The 23933-nt window shown below is 32.4% G+C and overlaps 3 protein-coding genes across 4 annotated transcripts in view; 1 reads left to right on the top strand and 2 right to left on the bottom strand.

The window, feature by feature from the left end:
- The window catches only part of LOC140063034 (cilia- and flagella-associated protein 52-like), a 28456-nt gene extending 13224 nt beyond the window's left edge, over nt 1-15232 (bottom strand). The window contains exon 1 of one of the 2 annotated variants that reach the window (XM_072109464.1): nt 15090-15232. In XM_072109464.1, coding sequence (XP_071965565.1) covers nt 15090-15153 — 64 coding nt within the window. In that variant the 5' untranslated portion in view covers nt 15154-15232. The remainder of the gene's footprint in view (nt 1-15089) is intronic. The other variant, XM_072109471.1, reaches the window with a different exon arrangement.
- Nucleotides 15233-15525: 293 nt separating this feature from the next.
- On the top strand, nt 15526-16791 carry LOC140063023 (NADH dehydrogenase [ubiquinone] 1 alpha subcomplex subunit 6-like). The gene is made up of 3 exons (XM_072109453.1): nt 15526-15685; nt 16077-16192; nt 16300-16791. Exons 1-3 carry the CDS (start codon nt 15547-15549, stop codon nt 16429-16431), a joined length of 387 nt encoding a protein of 128 aa, XP_071965554.1. The 5' UTR covers nt 15526-15546; the 3' UTR covers nt 16432-16791.
- Nucleotides 16792-17408: 617 nt separating this feature from the next.
- Nucleotides 17409-23907, bottom strand: LOC140063013 (soluble calcium-activated nucleotidase 1-like). Its single transcript, XM_072109443.1, has 3 exons — nt 23062-23907; nt 20420-20623; nt 17409-19834 (listed from the first exon to the last, which is right to left on the bottom strand). The coding sequence occupies exons 1-3, from the start codon at nt 23633-23635 to the stop codon at nt 19464-19466; spliced, it is 1149 nt and encodes a 382-aa protein (XP_071965544.1). The 5' UTR covers nt 23636-23907; the 3' UTR covers nt 17409-19463.
- Between the last annotated feature and the right edge of the window lie 26 nt (nt 23908-23933).

The raw sequence follows: 23933 nt of genomic DNA, 5'->3' as shown, positions 1-23933 counted from the left end.
TTCATTTGTTTGTATTGTTGTATAAATTAAGAAACCCATTACTCTGTAGACCAATCATCACTGATTGAAAAGACTACTACTGTACTGTGTGACTGGTACAATCTCGACTCTGTGAAACTGACAGCGTGTGTGCCAGATGTAAAAAGTGAGTACAGTGGTGAGGAAGAATACAGATCACTCCGGCCGCGCCGAAAAAGTTAAGTTTAGTTTGAAAGAAAAAACAGTTCCAACTTCTTTGAATGTTAATGAAAAAAGTAAAATTGTTGCTAATAAATATTCAACTAGCCTAGTTCCATTTAAATTCTTTTTTCTTTTAATTCTTTTGGTCACCAAGAATTTGTTATAACACTGAACTGAACAGTATAGAAAACGTAGATATGGGCGCTCCATACTAACGGCCCCTTTTTGCACAGGAAGTCGAATTGAATAGCGGCCGGAGTGCATAACATCGCGCTAAACTGATACGGCGGCCGGAGTGATCGGCTTCCGTGAGGAAAGGGTAGGCCTAGCCTAGCCTAGTACTAACTAGCCTAGGCCTAGTAGTAGGCTAGGTTAGGCTAGGCGCGTCTAGGCCTAGGGCCTAGATGTAAAAAAGCTATATAGGCCTGGCCTAGCCTAGCTAGGCCTAGGCCTAGTAGTAGGCCGGTGTAAGATTTAAATCTGTCCGGTGTTTGAAAGTGTCCACTGGACAATTTTCAGCATTGAATATTGTAATACTAGCTGTTGAAAATGGCCGCAACCACCCGGGCAGCTTTCATCGATAAAAAAGTAGGACCATCGAGACATCGACATCATATTAACCCCGTAAAAACTAGGGCACTGGACGTTCACCAACTCCCGTTAGGGTAATTATAATTCCTTAGAATACCAACTTGAATCGCAAAATATCAAGTGGATTGAAATAAATATTACTATTATTATATCTGGAGACATATAGTCTAATCAAATTAAATTGTTTGTTTTTGATTGAGTATATACAACCTGTTGTCAATTTGAAGTAAATCGACAACTTGAAAAATATATAGCCTACTGTATTATTATTTCGAGGGAATGAATATCACTAAATCATATAGGCATAGGGCCTACCTATTTCGTTATCTCGAAATATTATTTCATTCGAAATTCGAATTACTACTTCGCGAGAGAACGAAATAATTTCCCTCGAAATTATTTCGTTCTCTCGATCATCATCATCATCATCATCATCATTCCTTGTCTCGAAGTAGTAATTCGTTTTTTATATTATTCAGTTCTTGAAATCTTATTTTGTTCTCCCTAAATATATTCGTTCCCTCAAAATATTTTTCAGTTCTCAAAATATTATTTTGTAATATTCATAATACTGCTACTAATTTAATAATATCAACTGATAACAAAAGTTCTTTAAACAAGTAAGTTCGTCATTGTTAAAGTCAGTTCTTTTTCATTATATTTTTTTCACAGATGCCTGATTTTTGTTTTTATTTAATAAAACATTGAATTGGTTAGTCACAATATTTGCTTTGTTTCTATAGACTTTACATTATTTATTTATTTATCTAAAATACATTTGAAAAATATTGTTGATGCATATTACCAAAAAATATTTGTTTTTTATATTTTATATGGCAAAATAAACACCTTAATTGCGCATCATAATTATTCGTTCACTCAAGGGTATTTCGGTTTTTTGTTTTTTTCGAATATTAGGGTATTTCGTTCCCAATACAAACAGTCCAATACCGTTATACATCAAATTCATAGAATAATGGCTTATATTGAAATGAAGCGTTTAAAACGTCTTTGCCACAATGTCTGTACATGCAGCTGAGTTTAAAAAATCGCGGTTGTATTTTTGTTTTATATGGACATATAAACATAGAAACCACCAGCTAATACCAGAAATACCAACAGCTTATGTATCAATTTTTAAAATCAACACCAGCTAATTTAGAACGGTCAGCAGATAATGTAGTAACGAAAATTGCCTCACAGCTAATGTTGAAAATATTGTATAATTTAAAAACCTGTCTACATCATGTGAAAATGCATTTCTTTACTTACCGGTAGCTATCCATCTATCCACGTCTCGTAAGTGACCAACCAACAACCACTTCTAGTAAGTAACCACCTCTATTGAACGACCACCGTCTCTGATAATCGCCCACCATCTCTTAACGACCACACCACTCGTCAAGGACGAGCTATTTTAAAGGACCACCACCTCGGCTTCTCATAATCAACCTCATGACGGACTACCTCTCTTAACGACCACGCCTAAAGTGTCGACCTCTCTATAAAAAAAAAACGTCCACCTCTCCACTGGGACCACTTCTCATAATCGACTACCATCCGTAACGACCACCTTTCGCAAATTACCACCTCTATTGAGGTGGTCACTTACGGGAGGTGTAGTCGGTAAAAGAAGTGGTCGTCTACGAGCGGTGGTAGTTTATGAAAAGCAGTCCCTTATGAGAGGAGGTTACCCCTTCAGGAAGTTGTCCATTGTGAGAAGCGGTCCTTTAACAGAGGTAGTTCCTTTTAAATATTAAAGGTGGTCGCTAACAAGGGTAGTTGCTTACGATCAGAGTGTTACGTTTTGAAAGCCGATCACTTACGAGAGGTGGATAGACTGACAGCTAAACTAAGTAGAGAAATACATTTGCACATGATTTAGACATTTAGGTTTGTAAAATATATAATTATTATTTTATTAGCTGGCGATATTAACTACATCAGCTGTGAGGCAATTTTCGTTACTTCATTACCTGTTAAGTTGTATATTAGCTAATGTTGATTTTTATTTAATAAATAACTGTTGGTGTTTCTACATTAGCTAGTTCTAGGTTTTACTACATGGGTGGATTTGACAGTTTCGACGACATTTGCTGCCGTTTTCTACACTAGCGGTTTTGAACAGGGACTAGTGTAAAGGAAATGCCACAAGTTGTGTTTTTTTATTTTTTTTTATTTATTGTTTTGTGTACTAAAGTGGCAGCATAATCAGTATTTATTTTTACCAGATGTCCAGCAAGGGTAATGTCCCATAACTCAGGCCACAATTGTCAGGTCAACCTCAAAACAGCGGCTCTCGGGAGATATTAATTACCGGTAGTCGTGTTAACTGTCATCTGTTATTTGTCAGGAGAAGGGGTGCGAACTTGCCATATCTCAAATTAAGATTACGCTTACCATGAATATGATTTCATTACAAGAATTATATACCACAGTATGTTACGTAATTTAATTCTCTTATTTTAAAAAATAACTAAATAAATTAGTATATGATTCTAGTATAAGTATTATAAAAAATGTTTCTATTTAATATACAGGGAGCGGGGGTTGCCTCATAGCCTGAACGGTTTTAATACGAACTTATGTACTATAATATTATTTTACGTAGATTACTATTTAATATTATTTTATTTATTTAACAACATATTTATACAGGATTATACACAATCAAGTAGAAATATACTTGTTTTGCATTGTGGTCCTGTCGACAAAAACGGATACAAATTTAAATACAATTTCAATTAATATTATAATATAATTTGAGATGAACGTATAATATGTAATAAAGAATAACTATATGATTATATTTTATACTCCTATCTGAATGTGCTATTTATTGTGTAATAGAACGACTGAAGCGTTTACCAATAAGAGTATCTTCGAAATTTAATTTAATAAATGGCATTTCCCTCCAATAGTTTTTTTCTCTCATTTTTTTGTGTACTTGCCACTGTAATAAATTACCATTCCCTAACCATGAACATTCTAGAATAAGATGTTTACATTTAAGACATCATGTATAATTAATATAATAACAATCAGGAACATTCCAGTATGCTATTAATAGAAACTGTAATCAAATAGAATAAGAAGTATAAAGAATGATATAGAAGGATAGGAACATCTTGTATATAAAGGGATGTAAAACTATTGTCATGTTGTTGGATATTAGAGGTTGGATATTAGATTGTAAAAGTTATTGTGAAGCTGTTGTTTAAAATGCTTACTGGGTTGTTGAAAGTTGAAGTTGATTGAAATTAAAGATTTGTTTTTGAGTTATTTTACAACTTTGTGAATTTGGTGTGTATACTTTTATGTCACAAGGGAGTTTCTAAAGTATTTTCAACCGCTCGGAAACATACGTAAAAGGAGTTCGTGACATCCACTTAAGGCACAAAGTTTAAATTATAGGCCTACACCTGACAAAACTGTTTGCTCTTTCTTCTAATCGGCAATTGGTTAAAACAAATGTAGCAAGAAGCTGATTGGCTCAATGTTTGTTCAAAACCTCCTACATTTAAAAAATCATTCACTTTGCTTGCAAAGTTCCAATCACGGTGTTGTTCGTTACAATCTGCCTTCTTTCTATTTTTACTTATTATCATTATGGCCGATCATGAGTTTGATGCCTTGAGAAACTATCTACAAAACAACGTTTATCCTGTAAATTATTCTGAAATATTAAAACGAAGTTTGCGACGGAAAGCCAAGAACTTTACAATTCTTCGTGATATCTTGTATTACAAACAACATTCTGGTAGATTGTTGCGTGTATTGTTACCGAAAGAAAAAAACGAAGTGTTAAACAGTATCCATAAGCAGGCACATGGTGGTCACTTGGGTGTCAACAAAACGTAAGTTTAAAGTTTGTCAATTAAATAATATTTAAGCTTCGATAAGTTTCTGGGTGACTTTAAAACTGTTTATATGTTTGGCCAGGTGGAATGCCATCCTGAGATGAGTATTAGTAATTAGTACAGCATTGTTTTTAAATGATTTTATACGTAATTTTACTTTCTGTGGACCACAGAATTCGAAACAAATGATTAAATGAATGAATTAAATGAATAATAACTAATACTTATCAATTGAAAAATGTATAATGACCGTGTACATTATGAAGTTAGTATTTTATATATAGATTCAAACATATTTTTATACCTCCATGAATGAAAAATATGTTAAGTCGATAATAATTTCTACTCAATATATTATCGCAATTAATTGTATAAATATATTGAAGTTGAACATAAAATATCACATGTAAAAAATACAAAACATATATTGGCATTCAATAATTAATCAAAAATGTTCCGAATATGAGCACTGTTTCAATAATTTGACAGATTATTATTATATAATTTACACAGTGCTACACAACGCATATATCTTTAGTTCAAAATTAAGATATCTCTTTTAATAAAGATAGATTATTTCAATTGAAAACTAAGATGTCTTACTTTTTAAAAGAAATATCTATGTTAATAGATATTTTTTTGTAGGCTTATTACACCTCGAAAAACCAAGAAGAATACAGTACAACTAGCTCTATCTATAATAGTAATGTTTTAGTTTTATAACAGTTCATATACGGTACTCTACACGTGCCCACTGCATAACTAACACAGAAAAAAATCCACTTGTGATATTCCGAATGGGACAAGAATCTTCCATTCTAAATATCTTGGTAAGTAAGTAATATAGAGATATCCCTCATGAGAGATATCTTAGTTTTAAATAGTGATACAAATACTTCCCGAATGAAAACTTATTCAGGTCTTGGTATAATAAATATGTTCAATATTAGTTGCTCATTCATAATGCAAAAAGCCATATCAGTATTAACTTTCGTTCGTTTAAAATGTATACTTATGAAAGAAAACACAATTTGACAAAAAAAATGTAAGGAAGAAGACTTTTATTATGTAACTTTAAAGTGGATTATTACATTTTTTTTTAGGGAATACTTCTTTAAAAAAAACGCATTTTCAATAACAAAACTAGTTTCCAATCCCCCGGTAATGGAGTAAAACCACCTGCAGCTTATGTAATGAAAAAAATTAACACCATGTAGAACGATCAACAACGAATGTAGGAACGAAAATTGCATCCCAGCTAATGTAGGACTATCGCCAGCTAATGTAGAAAATATATATTTTACAAACCTAAATGTCTAAATCATGTGCAAATGCATCTGTTTACTTAGCTATCCATCTATCCACGTCTCGTAACCGACCAACTTTCTAAAACGACCACACATCGTAAGCAACCAACTCTTTTAAGGGACCGTTTCTCATAATCGACTTCCTCTCTCGTAACGACAACTTTTTTGGGTGACCACCTCTATTAAACGGCCATCGTCTCTGTTAAGGGATCGCTTCCCATAATCGACCAACTATTGTAAGTGATCACATCCTCTCATTATGGACCGCTTCTCATAATCGACCACCTCTCGTAGTAAGCGACCACCTCTCTTAACAACCACAACTCTCGTAAGCGACCGCTTTATATTTTCGACCGCCTCTCGTAAGTGATGATCTCTTTTAGAAGACCACCATATCTCTAAATGGACCGCTTCTCATAATATACCAACTCTTGTATAAATCACCTCTCTTAAGTGACCACTTCTAATAAACGACCTCTCTGTTAGGAGACCGCTTCTCATAATCGATCACATATCGTAAGCGACCACCTCCCTTATCGACCACATCTTTCGTAAGTGACCACCTATTTTAAAGGACCACTACCTCTCGCAATCTACCATTGTGGCTCACTAAAAAGTACCCGGTTTCCTTAATAGGGTGTCCTCTACATTTTAAAAATAAATAAATTTAACCAGTATGTAGTGTTAAAACGTATATATTTCCCCTTGTTTATTTTTAAAAAAAAGTGGCGATTTTTATATCTACTCTGTCGCACATTCACCAAGCGTACACAATAATTCTAGTAGGACAATTAATTATTTATACTTTTCAAGTTAGTTTTTTATTGCCTGAGTGAATTATTACCAGATTGAGGGCGTAGTTATTTTGTATGGGAGGCTGCACTCAATTTGAAGTTTATATGGGGGTATTTAGAATGTAAACACGGTACAATCAGGGAGATGTAAATCTCCCTGGTACAATGTGACACGGAATCATCACGGACTGATGGACATTTTTCATAGAAGGTATCTTTTCTCTTTTCAATATTCATTTATCATTGTCAAATAAAAAAACTAGAAACATAGATAAATATTAAAAGTTAATTAATCAGTTGTGCCCAGTGCTTGCCTTAAACGAAAAGTTAAAATATATGGAACGCCAAACTGTAATGTTATTATAATGCATTGATGAGAATGGTGATGTGAACTGCGGTAATAAATAATAAATAATATTAAAAAACAAAATAAAATTAAAATATTTAAAGAATCCATAATACAGTTTTAAGGTCAATAGTAAACCTACAAAGAGATTGAATATCATCAATACAATAAACACATTTTTTTTTTTTTTTAACAGTTGGAAAAAGATACGCGAAAGGTATTATTGGAAGGGGTCATTTGATGGTGTTCGTAATTTTATAGCCGCCTGTGATCAGTGCCAACGGAAAGAAGTTTTAAAAAAAGCAAAAGTGCCACTTCAACCTATACCCGTAACAGATACTGCTTTCAGACAGATCGGTATGGATATTGTTGGGCCTTTGGTAAAGACAGAAAATGGTAAGGTATCTCATGACAAATTACTGAAAAACAAAAATGCTGTGACTGGATAAAAAAGCTAAATCAAAACGTAAAAGTAAAAAGCAAGAAGACATGAATGAAATACGTTCAGAAAACTTTGTAATTCATTCTTCAGGGCCTAAAATTACAGTTAATAATTAGTTCTGTTCGGCCTTTATTGTAATAGGGCTGAACTTAAATTTATTATTGTAAAGGCACAAGCGCAATTTCTGTGAGGTTTCTTGAAATTGTTAACTAAACTAAAATTATGACAGTTCTCTTTTTTACACTGTCAACAAAAACTAGATTTACCAAGAATCAGATGCTCTTATTATTGTCACCGGATTTACATCGATTATGGCTATACTGTAATAATCTTTATTTCTGCCTGTTTTAATTTGATCCAAACCATGACTGGGGTAATACTGTTCAGCGCATAGAGGTTTTACAACATTAGGCGCTATGTAAATCCACGATATTATTATTGTTCTTGTTCTTATTATATTTATTGATATTAATATTGTTATTATTATTGTTATTTCATTCGTACAGTTCGGGTGTTGTACATCTCATCATGACATTTTGACACTACTATTATTACGGCTTATTATATTATTATTTGCTGTGTTTCAGGTAATCGGTACTTACTTGTATTTACGGAGTACCTTACCAAATGGGTGGAAGCTGATGCAATTCCAGATAAATCTGCTAAAACAGTGCTGAGATCTTTTATTGATTTTGTCTGCAGACATGGAACACCTTCTATATTGATTACAGACCAGGGTAGAGAGTTTTGTAATGAGCTGAATGACAGCTTCTGTAAGCTGATTGGGGTAGACCACAGAGTTGCCTCACCATACCATCCTCAAACAGGCGGGCAAACGGAGCGCTTTAACAGAACACTTTGCACAATGCTTATGACGTTGACCAACGCAGACCAAAATGACTGGGATATACAACTCCCATACGTGTTGTTTGCCTACAGAACATCCGAGCACAAGTCTACGAAATGTGACCCATTCTCATTAGTTTACGGTAGAAAGGCTGTGTTGCCTGTAGAATTACGTATTCCCATCGTTTCGTCTAATAAAGATGACATATCCGGAACTGTTCCTTTAAAAATAAGAGTGGACGCTTTTTTGAAACTCAAAGATTCAAGGAGAAAGGCATCAGAAAATATCAAAAAAGCACAGAAAAAGCAAAAACATTATCATGATGCTGGTGTTAAAAGCAACACGTACTATGCAGGAGATCAAGTGCTCTTGCAGAATTCCAGAAATTTGTCAAGAAAGGGAGGCAAACTTAATGCTCGATGGACTGGTCCATATATTATAGAAAAAGTCCTCACTCACAATACATATCGACTAAAAGGAAGAAGGGCTATTGTTAACGGAAACAAGATCAGACATTACAAGTCCGATAAAACAACCTCTTTGAACTGTCCATCATCAAGCACTAAACAGAAATGTAATACCAATGATAAGCATCTCCCTCCAAAGAAACGAAAGCGAACGCCAGACATCCCACCTGAAGTAACGCACCATGATAACATACCTACATCCAAGAATGGTGATATCACACCGGATGATCACATTATTAACATACCTACATCCAAGAATGTTGATGATAACGATAACAGACCTACATCCAAGAATTATGATATCACACCGGATGATCACATTAACATACCTACATCCAAGAACGATGATATCACACTGGATAATCACGATAACATACCTACATTAGACAATGATAATGTCGCACCGGATGATGACCATGACAACAGTAGGCCTGTATCTGATAGTGATGTGGTATACCTCAACACGAAAACTTCAAGAAAGTTATTCTTTCCTGTCGATGCCAATTGGCAGCTTGAAAAGGCAGCACCATTTGGTATCAATGTCAAAAATTTTCACAAAACTCACTTAAAATGTGAAATGGACAAGGCAGCCAGGCCTACTAAAGTTGTTAATATGAGAGGGGACGGCAACTGTCTTTTTAGGGCTTTGAGTTATATTCTCTTTGGTGTCCAGAACTACCATGTAGTTGTACGGGATTACATACTAAACTATATGTCCATGAACAAAAACCTATTTGAAAAAATTGAATCTTTGTGACATGGAACATTTCCCGGAAAGGATTCATCAGAGCAACAATGAAGTACCTGGACAATTATATGTTGATTCATACAACGTCACTCTTTAACTGTAGGCCTACCTATGACCGGTAATCTCAACATACACAGAAGCATTAAATGGTGAAAAGGGTATTTGTTTACCTTATAGAGGTAAGTTTCGTTAATGCTTTGATTTTTTACAGGTGCTTCCGTCAAGAGGAGATTGTCGGCTTTGTCTGAAACTCATCGACGAAGAAATACCAATTGCATTTGTCGGACCAGAAAGAAGAACATAGATTCACCACAGCGGCTAATTAAAGCGTCACCATCTTTCATTGAATCAACGGAAGACGAATATCTGAGCATAAGTACGTCAAAGGCTCAAGGGGTCTAATGGCAGGTAACAACAGATCAAATACAGTGTGTCCAGTGTAAACATGCAATGATGTGTCATGCGCCCTGCTTTGATCGCTACAAGGATTAAAAAATTAATTAAAAAGCAGATTGTATAAAAGAATAACGCGACTAAAGGTCCGGTAAGGTAAAAGTACGTGAATTAGATTGTAACTAGTGTTTATTTTTATTGTATTTTTATGTTTAAAAAACTTTTTCATATTTACAACTCATATGATTCTGTTTCATAATGTTATGCAATTTTCTTCTATAATATGTTTTCTTTGGTCAAAGGGGCACATACAAACGTGCAACCTACCCTCGCTATGATCATCAACCTTGACGTGGTAGCGAGGCTTGCGTGCTTCCAATGTATTGGTAGCCAGACCAATGATGATCAATAACAAAGTAAAATAAATACAAACACACTTACTGAAACAAGTTTTAATAGCAATAAATAAATAAATAAATAAATATTTTTCTGTAACTATTGTTCATTATTATTACACTATTATTATTTTATCCTGTTAATATAAGTAATGATCAATGATATATAATTTATGTTTACAAAACTCGTTCATATTTACAACTCATTCTGACAAGACAACAACATTTAATATTTTTGTAATTCACAATTCATACATTTATTTGTAATGTATTCATGAATTTGCTTTTCCTTCATCCAATCTACATAGTAGATATATGAAACTATTGTTCTAACCACGTGACTATGTAGCATAGAACATTAATTCTAAACCGCCCGGTAATATACTGAAATTTAATTAATTAATTTGAAACGATAAAGATGAGGAAATCTGTGAGAATGAGTTAAAGTCGCCCCAACCGAGACTCGAACTCGGACCGCCTGCTTGATATGCAGATGTCCTAACCGTTAGACCACTGGGGCTTTCACGGTTCGAACTCGATTGGATAGCGACTCTTTAACATTCTCGGCGTGGTACGGCGGAACAGCACTAGTCCTCAGTTGTAAACACAACAGGCATAGAAATAAATTCCAAACCGCCCGGTGATACACTGAAAATGATTTAATTAATTTTTGAAACGATAAAGATGAGGAAATCTGAGAGAATGAGAAAAAGTCGCCCCAACCGAGGCTCGAACTCGGACCGTCGGCTTGATATGCAGTTGCCCTAACCATTAGACCACTGGGGCTTTCATGGTATTGTTCTTTAACTCGACCGGATAACGACCCTTTAACATTCTCGGCGTGGTACGGTTGGAACACAATACATATATATATATATATATATATATATATACAGACAGTAACAAGTGTACATTATTGTAAATATAACAAATACATATATATTATATATATATATATATATGTATATGTATTTGTTATATTTACAATAATGTACACTTGTTACTGAACTATGGAGAATTTTTTTTTTCCGAAATAAAAGAAGAATGAATGAATGAATTTATTTTCAATCTTTCTACATAACAACAAATATATAGTATAACAGGGGAGTAGCGGAAAAGCAAAAGTAAAGTAAATTTGAACCAGCCAAACATGTATGAAACATTATCCAGTAAGCACATTTTATAAGAAGCTTTTGTTTATTAAAATGGGTTTCTCTGAAATTCCAGAAGTTTATTAAACATTGAAAATAACACAATCGCCTTTAAACAAAATGCTGTTCAAAAAAAGAATCGGTTGAAGCAAGCGTTCTTATAACATCCGATAAAATGAAGGTTCAATAAAGTAGCCCTATTAACAAATGTATGAGGTCTCAGGCCTATCCCATATTAATTATTTTTATAGATACATTAATTTTAAGATTCCAGATACCGAATTGTTGTTTTTTTACATAACAAGTCATTTTTTCTTTGAATATAAATTCTGATTTAAGGACAAAATACTAAAATAAATACTTACACCAAAGGTGCATAAAAACGTGTTGATGTGGCGCTATATCGATGTCATTATCTTTGCATTCACCCTAGACGCACATAGTGTGACACCCCTACCATATTCTCGATGTGACGATCAATGTACCAATTAACATAATACTTCAGTAAAACTGATTATGTTTTTTCAAGAGATCAGCTATATCGTGTTGATTATAAAAAGGTGCAACTTTTAATTGATTGGGGATTAAACAAGTAAACTATTTATTCTTCTTGTCTTTACTCGTACAAAATAATATAACGGTCGCTAATTGGAAGTGTTTAAACTAAAGTGATCTATAATTGGAAGAGGACCCGTACAATTACTTGTTTTTTATCACATGATTATAAACTATTTATTCTTCTTGTCTTAACTAGTATTTATTCTTCTTGTCTTTATTCATACAAAATAATATAACGGTCGCTAAATGGAAGTGTCTTAAAGTAAAGTGACCTTTAATTGGAAAAGGACCAGTACAATTACTTATTTTTTATCACATGATTAAAATCTATTTATTCTTCTTGTCTGTACTCATACAAAATAATATAACGGTCGCTAATTGGAAGTGTCTTAAAGTAAAGTGATCTTTAATTGGAAGAGGACCAGTACAATTACTTGTTTTTTATCACATGATTAAAATCTATTTATTCTTCTTGTCTGTACTCATACAAAATAATATAACGGTCGCTAAATGGAAGTGTCTTAAAGTAAAGTGATCTTTCATTGGAAGAGGACCAGTACAATTACTTGTTTTTTATCACATGATTAAAATCTATTTATTCTTCTAATTGTCTGTACTCATACAAAATAATATAACGGTCGCTAATTGGAGGTGTCTTACAGTAAAGTGACCTTTAATTGGAAGAGGACCAGTACAATTACTTATTTTATATCACATGATTATAAACTATTTATGCTTCTTGTTTTTATTCATAAAAAATAATATAACGGTCGCTAATTGGAAGTGTTTTAAAGTAAAGTGATCTTTCATTGGAAGAGGACCAGTACAATTACTTGTTTTTTATCACATGAATAAAATCTATTCATTCTTCTTGTCTGTACTCATACAAAATAATATAACGGTCGCTAAATGGAAGTGTCTTACAGTAAAGTGACCTTTAATTGGAAGAGGACCAGTACAATTACTTATTTTTTATCACATGATTAAAATCTATTTATTCTTCTTGTCTGTACTCATACAAAATAATATAACGGTCGCTAATTGGAAGTGTCTTAAAGTAAAGTGATCTTTAATTGGAAGAGGACCAGTACAATTACTTGTTTTTTATCACATGATTAAAATCTATTTATTCTTCTTGTCTGTACTCATACAAAATAATATAACGGTCGCTAAATGGAAGTGTCTTAAAGTAAAGTGATCTTTCATTGGAAGAGGACCAGTACAATTACTTGTTTTTTATCACATGATTAAAATCTATTTATTCTTCTAATTGTCTGTACTCATACAAAATAATATAACGGTCGCTAATTGGAGGTGTCTTACAGTAAAGTGACCTTTAATTGGAAGAGGACCAGTACAATTACTTATTTTATATCACATGATTATAAACTATTTATGCTTCTTGTTTTTATTCATAAAAAATAATATAACGGTCGCTAATTGGAAGTGTCTTAAAGTAAAGTGATCTTTCATTGGAAGAGGACCAGTACAATTACTTGTTTTTTATCACATGATTAAAATCTATTTATTCTTCTTGTCTGTACTCATACAAAATAATATAACGGTCGCTAATTGGAAGTGTCTTACAGTAAAGTGACCTTTAATTGGAAGAGTACCCGTACAATTACTTATTTTATATCACATGATTATAAACTATTTATTATTCTTGTCTTTATTCATACAAAATAATATAACGGTCGCTAAATGGAAGTTTCTTGAAGTAAAGTGACCTTTAATTGGAAGAGGACCAGTACAATTACTTATTTTTTATCACATGATTAAAATCTATTTATTCTTCTTGTCTGTACTCATACAAAATAATATAACGGTCGCTAATTGGAAGTGTCTTACAGTAAAGTGACCTTTAATTGGAAGAGGACCAGTACAATTACTTGTTTTTTATCACATGATTAAAATCTATTTATTCTTCTTGTCTGTACTCATACAAAACAATATAACGGTCGCTAATTGGAAGTGTCTTAAAGTAAAGTGATCTTTAATTGAAAGAGGACCAGTACAATTACTTGTTTTTTGTCATATGATTAAAATCTATTTATTATTCTTGCCTTTATTCATACAAAATAATATAACGGTCGCTAATTGGAAGTGTTTAAATTAAAGTGATCTTTAATTGGAAGAGGACCAGTACAATTGCTTGTTTTTTATCACATGATTAAAATCTATTTATTCTTCTTGTTTCTATTCATACAAAACAATAATAACGGTCGCTAATTGGAAGTGTTTAAATTTAAGTGATCTTTAATTGGAAGAGGACCAGTACAATTACTTGTTTTTTATCACATGATTATAAACTATTTATTATTCTTGTCTTTACTCATACAAAATAATAAAACGGTCGCTAATTGGAAGTGTTTAATTTTAAGTGATCTTTAATTGGAAGAGGACCAGTACAATTACTTGTTTTTTGTCACATGATTAAAAACTATTATTACTCTTGTCTTTACTCATACAAAACAATAAAAATGGTCGCTAATTGGAAGTGTCTAAACTAAAGTGTTCTTTAATTGGAAGAGGACCAGTATAATTACTTGTTTTTATTACATGATTATTATTATATTGTTATTTATTCTTCTTGTCTTTATTCATACCAAATAATATAATGGTCGCTAATTGGAGGTGTTTTAAGCCAAGTTATCTTTGAAAAATAAAAACTAGTTTGGCATTATTAACAAATAGTGGTCGTTAAAAAAAGACAAGTGCATGCGCAATCACGATCAAAACCTGAATCTCAAATCTCAACCACGGACGGTATTCAATCCAAGGGTCAGACATTATTAAACGCGCCGGACAGCATTAAATTGTTGGAAAACGCCCGCGAACCCGTTGAAACATGCAATTGGACACTATCCAATGCTGAAAAGTGTCCACCCGGACACTTTTGAATGATGGACACATTTCAATCTTACACCGGCCCTAGCTAGGGCTAGGCCTACCTATTCAGTCATTCACACACACAGCATCTACAATTGGCCCTACAGTATCAACTCACCATTAAATCCTATTATAGATTTAAGCTCAAGCATCTGTACATCTGATTCTCCGTCGCCAGCCATAGTTTCAGGTTTATAAAATACTTAATTTAGATAACTTTTTGCAGTCTTTTGCTCTCTCTCTGCACAACAAACCTCCGGCGCGTAGCAGTTTGACTTGTTGCTATGACGGTTGCGATGGAGAGCGTGGATATTAAATAATTGTAGAGGGCGCTCAATGACTAGTTCCCGTCGTCGTCGATAATCTAATAATCTACATCATAAAACATTCAACCGCTTTTTTTAACAATGAAAAGTAAAAACATCTACGATAATTCAATATATCTATAGATTTTAACATAACAACACTGCTGATTTTAATTAAACAAATTGAGCATTTTACAAAATTAAGGTATAATAATTATTACCAGTATTTTTTTTTTCTCTGGAAATTGTTGTCTCTTCGCCGCAATCAAAATGGCGTCGCCAACTCAAGCAGCTCGGATGGCGGCAGTCTCCAGAAATGTGAAATTAATGATGTCTAAAAATCCACAAGAGTCCAGAAGGCGGGTTATTCAACTATACAAAGCATGGTGGAGAGAGGTTCCTCATGCAAGTAAGTCAACATTCATTTATTGAACCTAATATTTGAACTAGGCCTCCGATAATAGGCTAAGGTAGTTATTACTAGTAGCCGACCGCATTCACTTGACCTACACACTTTGGTGGTGGGAGAGGACTTCAGTTGGGAGGAAGTCCGGATGACCTTTGACCTAACGAGGCCTAGGATTTTTGTTAGAAGTGGGTGGGACAATTTATGTATAAGATCTAATTGATCAGAATAACTAGCCCATGCCTACGCCTATTAATTGTTATTAGTATTAATGTTATTATGAAGGATGACTGGTTTAAATTTAATACAGTATTTTAAATTTAATTTTCAGTTTTAAATTAATTTAAAAATAAATTTAAATGATTTATTTTTTGATGATTTTTTTTCATTTCAGTTCAACAGTATTATTTAGACATTACTATTAAACAAGGTCGGGATAAAGTTCGGGAAATGTTTATGAAGAATGCTCACATTAGGGATACAAGAACTGTAGATTTACTTGTAATTAAGGTATGTTTTGTAGTGAAAATTACAAGTACTGTACATCCATGCAATTTATACAGTACTACTATATTCATATAGAAATTACTAAATCATTATTTTTTTTATTATTACAGGGTAAAATAGACCTGGATGAAACCATACAAGTTTGGAAACAGCGCCCTCACATAATGAACTACTTTGATAAGGATCCAAATAATATGATGGATAGCGATTTTCTAACAAAGTTTTATGAAGGAAAGCAATAATTAAATTAATGTGAGGAGGAGCTTTTAAAAATTAATAACAAACTTTCTTTTTGGACTGTTAATGATTTGTAACGCTAGTTTACTGGAGAAAAAGTTACATTTTTGATTGAATAATATATATTACAGTTATTTACTGAAAACAGAAAATCTTGAAAACACACCATGATTTTTTAGATACAGTAGAAAGCTGCCAATATAGCGGCGCTGGGATGTCACATGGTAGTGTTACCGTAAACAGAATAACTGTTTCTTTAAGTACAAAAAAATCGTAACTAGCATACAAGTGTTACAGATCTTAGATGAGGTTGTTGAACTGTTGTGAAAAAATGAAAATGTGTAATAAAAGAATTATTGTATTTATCTGTGTTTTGAGAGTATAATGTTCTTAATAATATTAGTAAATATAATATTCTAAATTGCTGTCTACACTATCAAACTTTATGTGACAAAAACATGTGATGTGCCCATATATGGGCATATTATGCCACATCTCTACCATATTTTAGCATATCAATACCATATTTGGGCATAGACAGCCTAATATTACCCACCCATCAAAGTTTTTGGGTCTCTTTGGTGAATGTAGCTGGTGAAATAAAATGTTTTTCTCATCAATCAATTTCATCAAAATTTGATAATTTTTTTCATGGTATATATCAATTAACTGTAAGATAATACCGTCATGCAGGTAGGATATATTAATGGATTTGATTGGTCAATCAAAAGGAAAAAATGTCTATTACACAGATAACTCTGTATTCAAAAAGTGGTTACAATTTGGAGTTCTCTGATTGGTACAACTCGTATTAATTAATGGGGATTTCCCAAACTAGACAATAAGAAGGCCTGTTCATTTGTATAGTTGCTGAGGGCTGTACATAATTTACATTAGGTGGGTACCAATATGGTATTGCATTGAAAATCATCAACAGCATTATAAAAATATCTTGTTTATATCATAGAGATATTATAATATCTCTATGTTTATATAGATACAGTACTACTATGCATTAATAAATTTGGTCTAACAAAATGATAAAATAACACAATAGAAGCATTTTTTTAATCTAGTATTTATCTATTTTAAAATAGCTGCCATATAACAGTTAAAACAATTGTTGTTTCTTCCAATATTAATAATATGATAAACATTTTAGATTTGTGTGTATATATCATCATATCCCATTTTTATCCCTATTATTTTACACTGATAATATATTGTATCATTACATTCTTTTATTTGCAATTTTAGCATAACAATATTAGTAATCTAGGATTGCCATATATCATAATCTTTTTAAAAATCAGTTATTTTGTTATTAAACAATAAACTCTCGTAAAACGAATTAATAAAACAACAAAATAATTATAATACTATCATCATTATTTAACCATCACCAATATAATTCTGTACAAATTAGGTTGTAAAAATATTACACTATTAAATTTAGTCTAGCTTATACAAAACAGAGCAAATAATAAATTTGAAATTGTTGACAAACCAGATAACATAATCATCACTTGGAACAAATAATAGTTGATTTATAAATAATTAGACACATTAAGGATGCTTGCAGTCTTTGTGTTTTATGATCTAATTTAATTATAGCAAGTCTTTTGTGAAACAGGAAGTTGTATTATCAGAAACTACAATTCATTAAAAAATATTAGTTTTGGTTCAGCCAGCCTTGGGCAACATAACATTTTAAAGGCCTTATTATTGAAATGCCAGTACAATAATATAACAAAGTTATATTTATCAAAACTTACAATTCATTAAAAAATATTTATTTTGGTTTAGCCAGCCTTGGGAAACATAACACTTGAAAGGCCTTAAAATTGAAATACCAGTACAATATACTGTATAACAAAGTTATATTTATCAAAACTTACAATTCATAAAAAAAATATTAATTTTGGTTCAGTCAGCCTTGGGAAACATAACATTTTAAAAGCCTTTATTGAAATACCAGTACAATATACAGTATGTACTGTATGTAAAACAATTATGTTTGACAAACAGAGAGAGGATAAGATTGCACATTAAGAAATACTATCTGCAACAGTCTACAGTATTAAGGTTTAAAGTTTAATTCTATACTTTAATACAATATTTTCCAAAAGCATAACATAAACAATATTAAACTACATAAATTCATATTTATACCATAGACTATTAGTATTATAAAAGTCTAAATATTACAATGTACAGTACACAATTGAAATTCTGTTAAAAAAATGATATGACTATAAATAAACATTTGACCAATAGAATTCACTTAAAACCATGAAATTTAATTAAGTTGTTGTTGCTTTCAAAATGTCCAGTTTTAATCATAAATTTACCGTACTCACTCTGAATAAATGTTACAGTATGAATAATTCAGGGCTTATTTGCACAATTTATTTAAAAAAACAAGCTAAATAAATAATAACATTAACAAATATTGCTGTCATGTGGTAGAGAGTTTTAGTCCATAGCCAGGTAGCTTGATCGAACATTCATTTATGCTCAAAAGTGCCCTTTTCAAATCTAAGCTCTGTCTACACTATCAAACTAGTTTGAAAAAAGTGTGATGTACACAAATATGGTATTGCTATGACATCATCATGTCCATATGGGCACATCACACTTTTTTTGTCGTCACATAGTTTGATAGTGTAGACAGGGCTTTAAGGTAGAAACTAGCAGCGGAATTGACGATTTTTTGTCTTTATTTGACTCTGTTGAACACTCACTAATTTAGCTTATGCTACTGCATAACTATTCCTGGACAATTTAAGACCAGTAAGACTTACGTAATGAAACCTAGGGTGTCACTTTTCTGCTATATTTTAAGAAGCAACAATACAGAATGATTTCGATGTTTATACACATGTTGAATATTTGGGCCATTCCTGGGCTGGCCAGCCTAAGTATAAAAGCCATCACCATTACTTAGTTAACCTTTCAACCCTTTGCTAATCACTCCGTCAAATATTAAGAAGCCTTACTTAAATTAGAACCAACACCATAAAGGATACTAATATTTTCATATAAATTCAATTCCTTCAAACTTGTTATCAGCAATTTTTTCATCTTTATAAATAATTACTCCTTTGATATTAAAAGCTGTTATAAATGTTGCGATTTCTCCATGATTCTCCTCCGTTTTAAGCGCAACAATAATTTGATCCCTCGTCCCTGGAATAAACTTAAACGATGAATAGCCACGTATTGCATTCAAGGTACCGATGCGAGTGACCGTGACCTGCTCGAAGTCTGCAGAGCAGCGTAGGAGAATATTAGTAGCTCTATGCTCATCTTCTACTTCATCGTAGCGTAGCGTGCTTGCCCGTCGTGGAAGAAAAAACCACTGTTGGTGATGTTCGCTCCAAACTCCTGATTCATGAATCATATATCCTGAAAAAAAAAAAGTAATTTATAGGCTATTAACTTTTTAAATTCAAAGATACAGTATTTAAAAATTGTACTATATCAATATAATTTTAACAGCATTCCATTCCCTTAGTTTATAAGCATGATATAGCTATTCCTCCATCAAAACAGTAACATTGCCTACTGTAGTGCCTGCCTCCAATATTTATATCCATAAATCAATATTTTATTAATTTATATAAAAATCAAGGTACGAATAAAATAAGCTTGAAATATACAGTATGTATAAACTAGCCAAGCAAAATTTTAAAATATATACAATTGGTTTATTAACTGCTGTAACTTTAACTGCTGTCAGACATATTTAAAAAAATGTAATGAATTTGAACTATATTATTCATATTCGATGTGGCTGAAAAAAATAAATGCCTGCCTCCAATATTTATAATTATACCCATAAATTAATATTTTATTAATTTAAATAACAATCAAGGAACCAATAAAATAAGTAAAGCTTCAAATATACTAGACATATAAAATACATGCAATTGGTTAACAACTGCTGTAATATCAAATTGTATGAAAGTCACTTATAAATTATTCATGTACCTGGATATTCATATCCTGCACTTTTCCTCATGGCATTATAGTTCTTGGACCATTGGATATGTTTCACTTCACCTAAGTGACTGATCACCTTGACCCATTGGGGGTTTAGATTAACCAGTTCGCCTGTTGTGGTTGTCCACTCCTTTCCCAGACCACCGATATATAAATGTTGGTCTTTAACCGCCATCCATTCGGCTTTAAAACCTGTAAAATAATAGTTTTATACTGTAAACTGTATTTATGAACTCTTGAAGCAAATTCATATTCATACCATAGTATACCTAATTATGACAATGTACACAATTGAAATTTTCGTTGTTTTATGACTGTTATTTCGTTGTTATCACTATAAATAAACACTTGATAAATGTTTTTGTTTCTATGGAGCGCCAAAAGAGCAACAATAATCGTACAAGTATAAAAACAGAAAGAAAAAACTTTGTACGATACAGGTAACGGGAATAGCTCTCTCAATCACCTTTTAAAATGTATTCTGTTGTGGGTACAATCTAATAATATTTAGGGTAACAAGCATTAATAAATTAAACCTAGGCCTACTATGTTAAAATTATGATTAAATGAACAAGTAACGTGATTTTCACTGAAAAATGCATTAAAAAAAATGGAATCCACAGACTTTTCAGCCCTCTATATAGGCCCTAGGCCTAGTCATGGGAAATTCGCAAACAGTATTTGTGCGAGAAAAACGTCGGTAAAATCATCAATTACTTTTTATGTGATTCTTTTTCATAAAAGTGCTAATTCTAATGTGTGGTATCAGAATAAAGGTTGGAGTTAAAATACAAGGCAGGTGCGAAAGGTAAATATTTGTAATCTTAGGTCTTGAGTCTTAGCTTTGTGATCGTAGGTCTTAGGGAGTCTTAGCTTTCGTGGGCTTTGGTTTTGTGACACCCCCCTAACAAATTCAGTAAGCAAGGGGAGCTGTATCTTTTTCTAGCAAGTTCGGGTTATTTTCAACAGACATAATTTTCCTCCATGGACGTGCTTTTAATACACAAAACAATCTCCATCAAGAGGCCTGCTTTATTTTTGTTAACAACACAAGAGCCTGATGGAAATGTTTTTTACTACAAAATAAAAACAATAGAAACAGAAATTTGGCTTACTATTTATATTTAAAAAAAATGAATGCTGCGGTATTTTTATTTACAGCAAATGTCATAATTTTGTAGGGCTAAGATCTAGGCAAATATACAGTGGAAATAATGATGAAACATGTGGGTAAGAGCACAAGAATATGCAACTAGAAACAACCTGAATGACGCACTTCCGCTGTAACGATAATCATACGCTATGGGTCTGAACACCTCATTTTTTTCTCTGCGGTTTGTAATGTGACCTTGCTAGTAACATTGTACGCTAAAACGGTCTAACGCCATGGGGGTGTATATTTGAATCAAATAAAAACAACAAACTAAGTCTAGTGGAATTAGGTAGGATTTTAAAATATAGTTTATTACCTAGAGTATACTTCTCTTAGTCTTAGATGATGGGGTTAAAATTTTAAAAAATCCGTTTCATGTCTATCCCTTCTCAATAACAATGAAACGGTGGAACCACATGAATTTATTTGACATGTAGCTATTGAATTTTTTTAATAGTTGTATTCACTACATTCAATTTTAAAGAATCGCAATGGAAATGTCATGATTATCAAGCAATCTAAGGTATACAAACGGTGACAGGACTTATAGAAAAATTGTTCTCATGTCTCTAGTATCACATTAGTAAACTCTTCATCAGATACAAATTTCAAATCCTGGACTTACAATTAACAATTTAAAAAAAATTTTGCCTAACAAGAAGTTTAAACTTTAGACTAGACTTTACTACAGTAGATGGGAGTTCTAATTGTTGCCAATGTGTTTGTCAATTTGTTTCTCACAGTTTTTATATTGGTTTAATAGTACTGTAATACCATTGAGATCAAAAGATCTGAACCAAAATAAAAGCAAGATGCACAATAAATCAATGTTAGCTTGTCAAACATTCAATAAAATACAATGGTGATTAAAAGAACAATAGACGTGAGAATATGGCAGTGAGTGTGAAGGTACTGTATGCTTACAATCAACACCATAGCAATCAATGCAGGATAGGAAATCAATTGATCTTTGCTTGTCACATATTCAATGCAATACAATGATGATTAAAACAATGTACATGAGAATATGACAGTCAATGCCAGACGTATTTAATATGCTTTTATTTTAATATTAAAACAACATGGAATAGTTGTTGTAGTTGTCACACATATGGCCAACGTGTGATTCAGAGAAAATTGATATTTTGCACAGTTAGTTGGTTGTGCTGGTAGTGGTAGTAAAAAATATGCAACCTAAAAATAATAACAATTATAAATTCAAAAACACTATAGCAAACACAACAACAAAGTAATGTATTTGTTTGATATAAATAGAAACATATTGTATTATTATTAAACAAACAAAATATTTATTTAAAAATTTATGTAATGAAATTTAAAAACATAAAGTAGTAAAATAATAGTACACATAATTAAACGAACAATAAACGTGAGACATAATTAAACATAAATTAAAAAACTGAACAATATAAATCAGTTATTTTTCATTATTATATTAATACAATTTAATCCTCACCTTTTGACGCTGTTCCATCACCGTCAGGTAAAATCACCCACGTAACTACACGATTATCGATTATTTCATACACAACACCCGTCCTATCGTCAACCGTATACGTTTTACCATTAAATATAATTAATTCGGAGAGCTCCATTCCTCGTCCTCCTTGAGAAAACTGTGACGTTAAAAGTCGATTATCTTCCCATTCTATTGTTAAACCATCGTGATGTCCATTTAGCGTTAAATAGCCAGTTTTTAAATAACTATTCCATATTTTTGGATTTTCCTTGTCTTTTGAGTCTGTGTCTAAATCTGCAACTAAACCAATTTTATACTTTTTTCCTCCAACAGTTTTTACCGGTATAGAACCTGGATAACTACCATTGTACATTGTCGATGGTGCAAAAATAAGTCTGTTTCTCATATCAAATGAACCACCAGTTCTTGATTTTGATTCAGGCATCAGCAATAAAATAAGTATAAAAAACATTACCATTGCAATGACTGCCACAAGCCTAGGACGGACACGAAATCTCTGATTCGGGTAGCGGACCGACGGAGATCGCACACTGCTCCAGTCACCGTTCATACTGGCTAGCCAAAACGAACGTTCGTACTTTTATTTATTGGGACGATAGAATATCTGCGGGTTCCATGAGAAGTGGTTTCGAGTATCATTTACCATTAAACCTCTAGGCACTCATGGTTGTCTATGCCTACTCATATTATTACTGGTTGATAACTTAATCTTTAAAAGCTCCTGGAAGCCGAGGAGCTACAAAACAATTCCTTCAGCCACAAAATAAGAAAGGTCAAAAGGGCCACGTCTCCGTGTTGTTGTTTAGAAAAATATAGACCAAAGTCCAGACGTCGTCTTCTATCAATTG

The sequence above is a fragment of the Antedon mediterranea genome, chromosome 1 (assembly GCF_964355755.1).
Source record: "Antedon mediterranea chromosome 1, ecAntMedi1.1, whole genome shotgun sequence".
Lineage (NCBI taxonomy): Eukaryota > Metazoa > Echinodermata > Crinoidea > Comatulida > Antedonidae > Antedon > Antedon mediterranea.
Note: the sequence above shows the minus strand (reverse complement) of the source record. Positions and strands in the feature narration are given on the sequence as shown.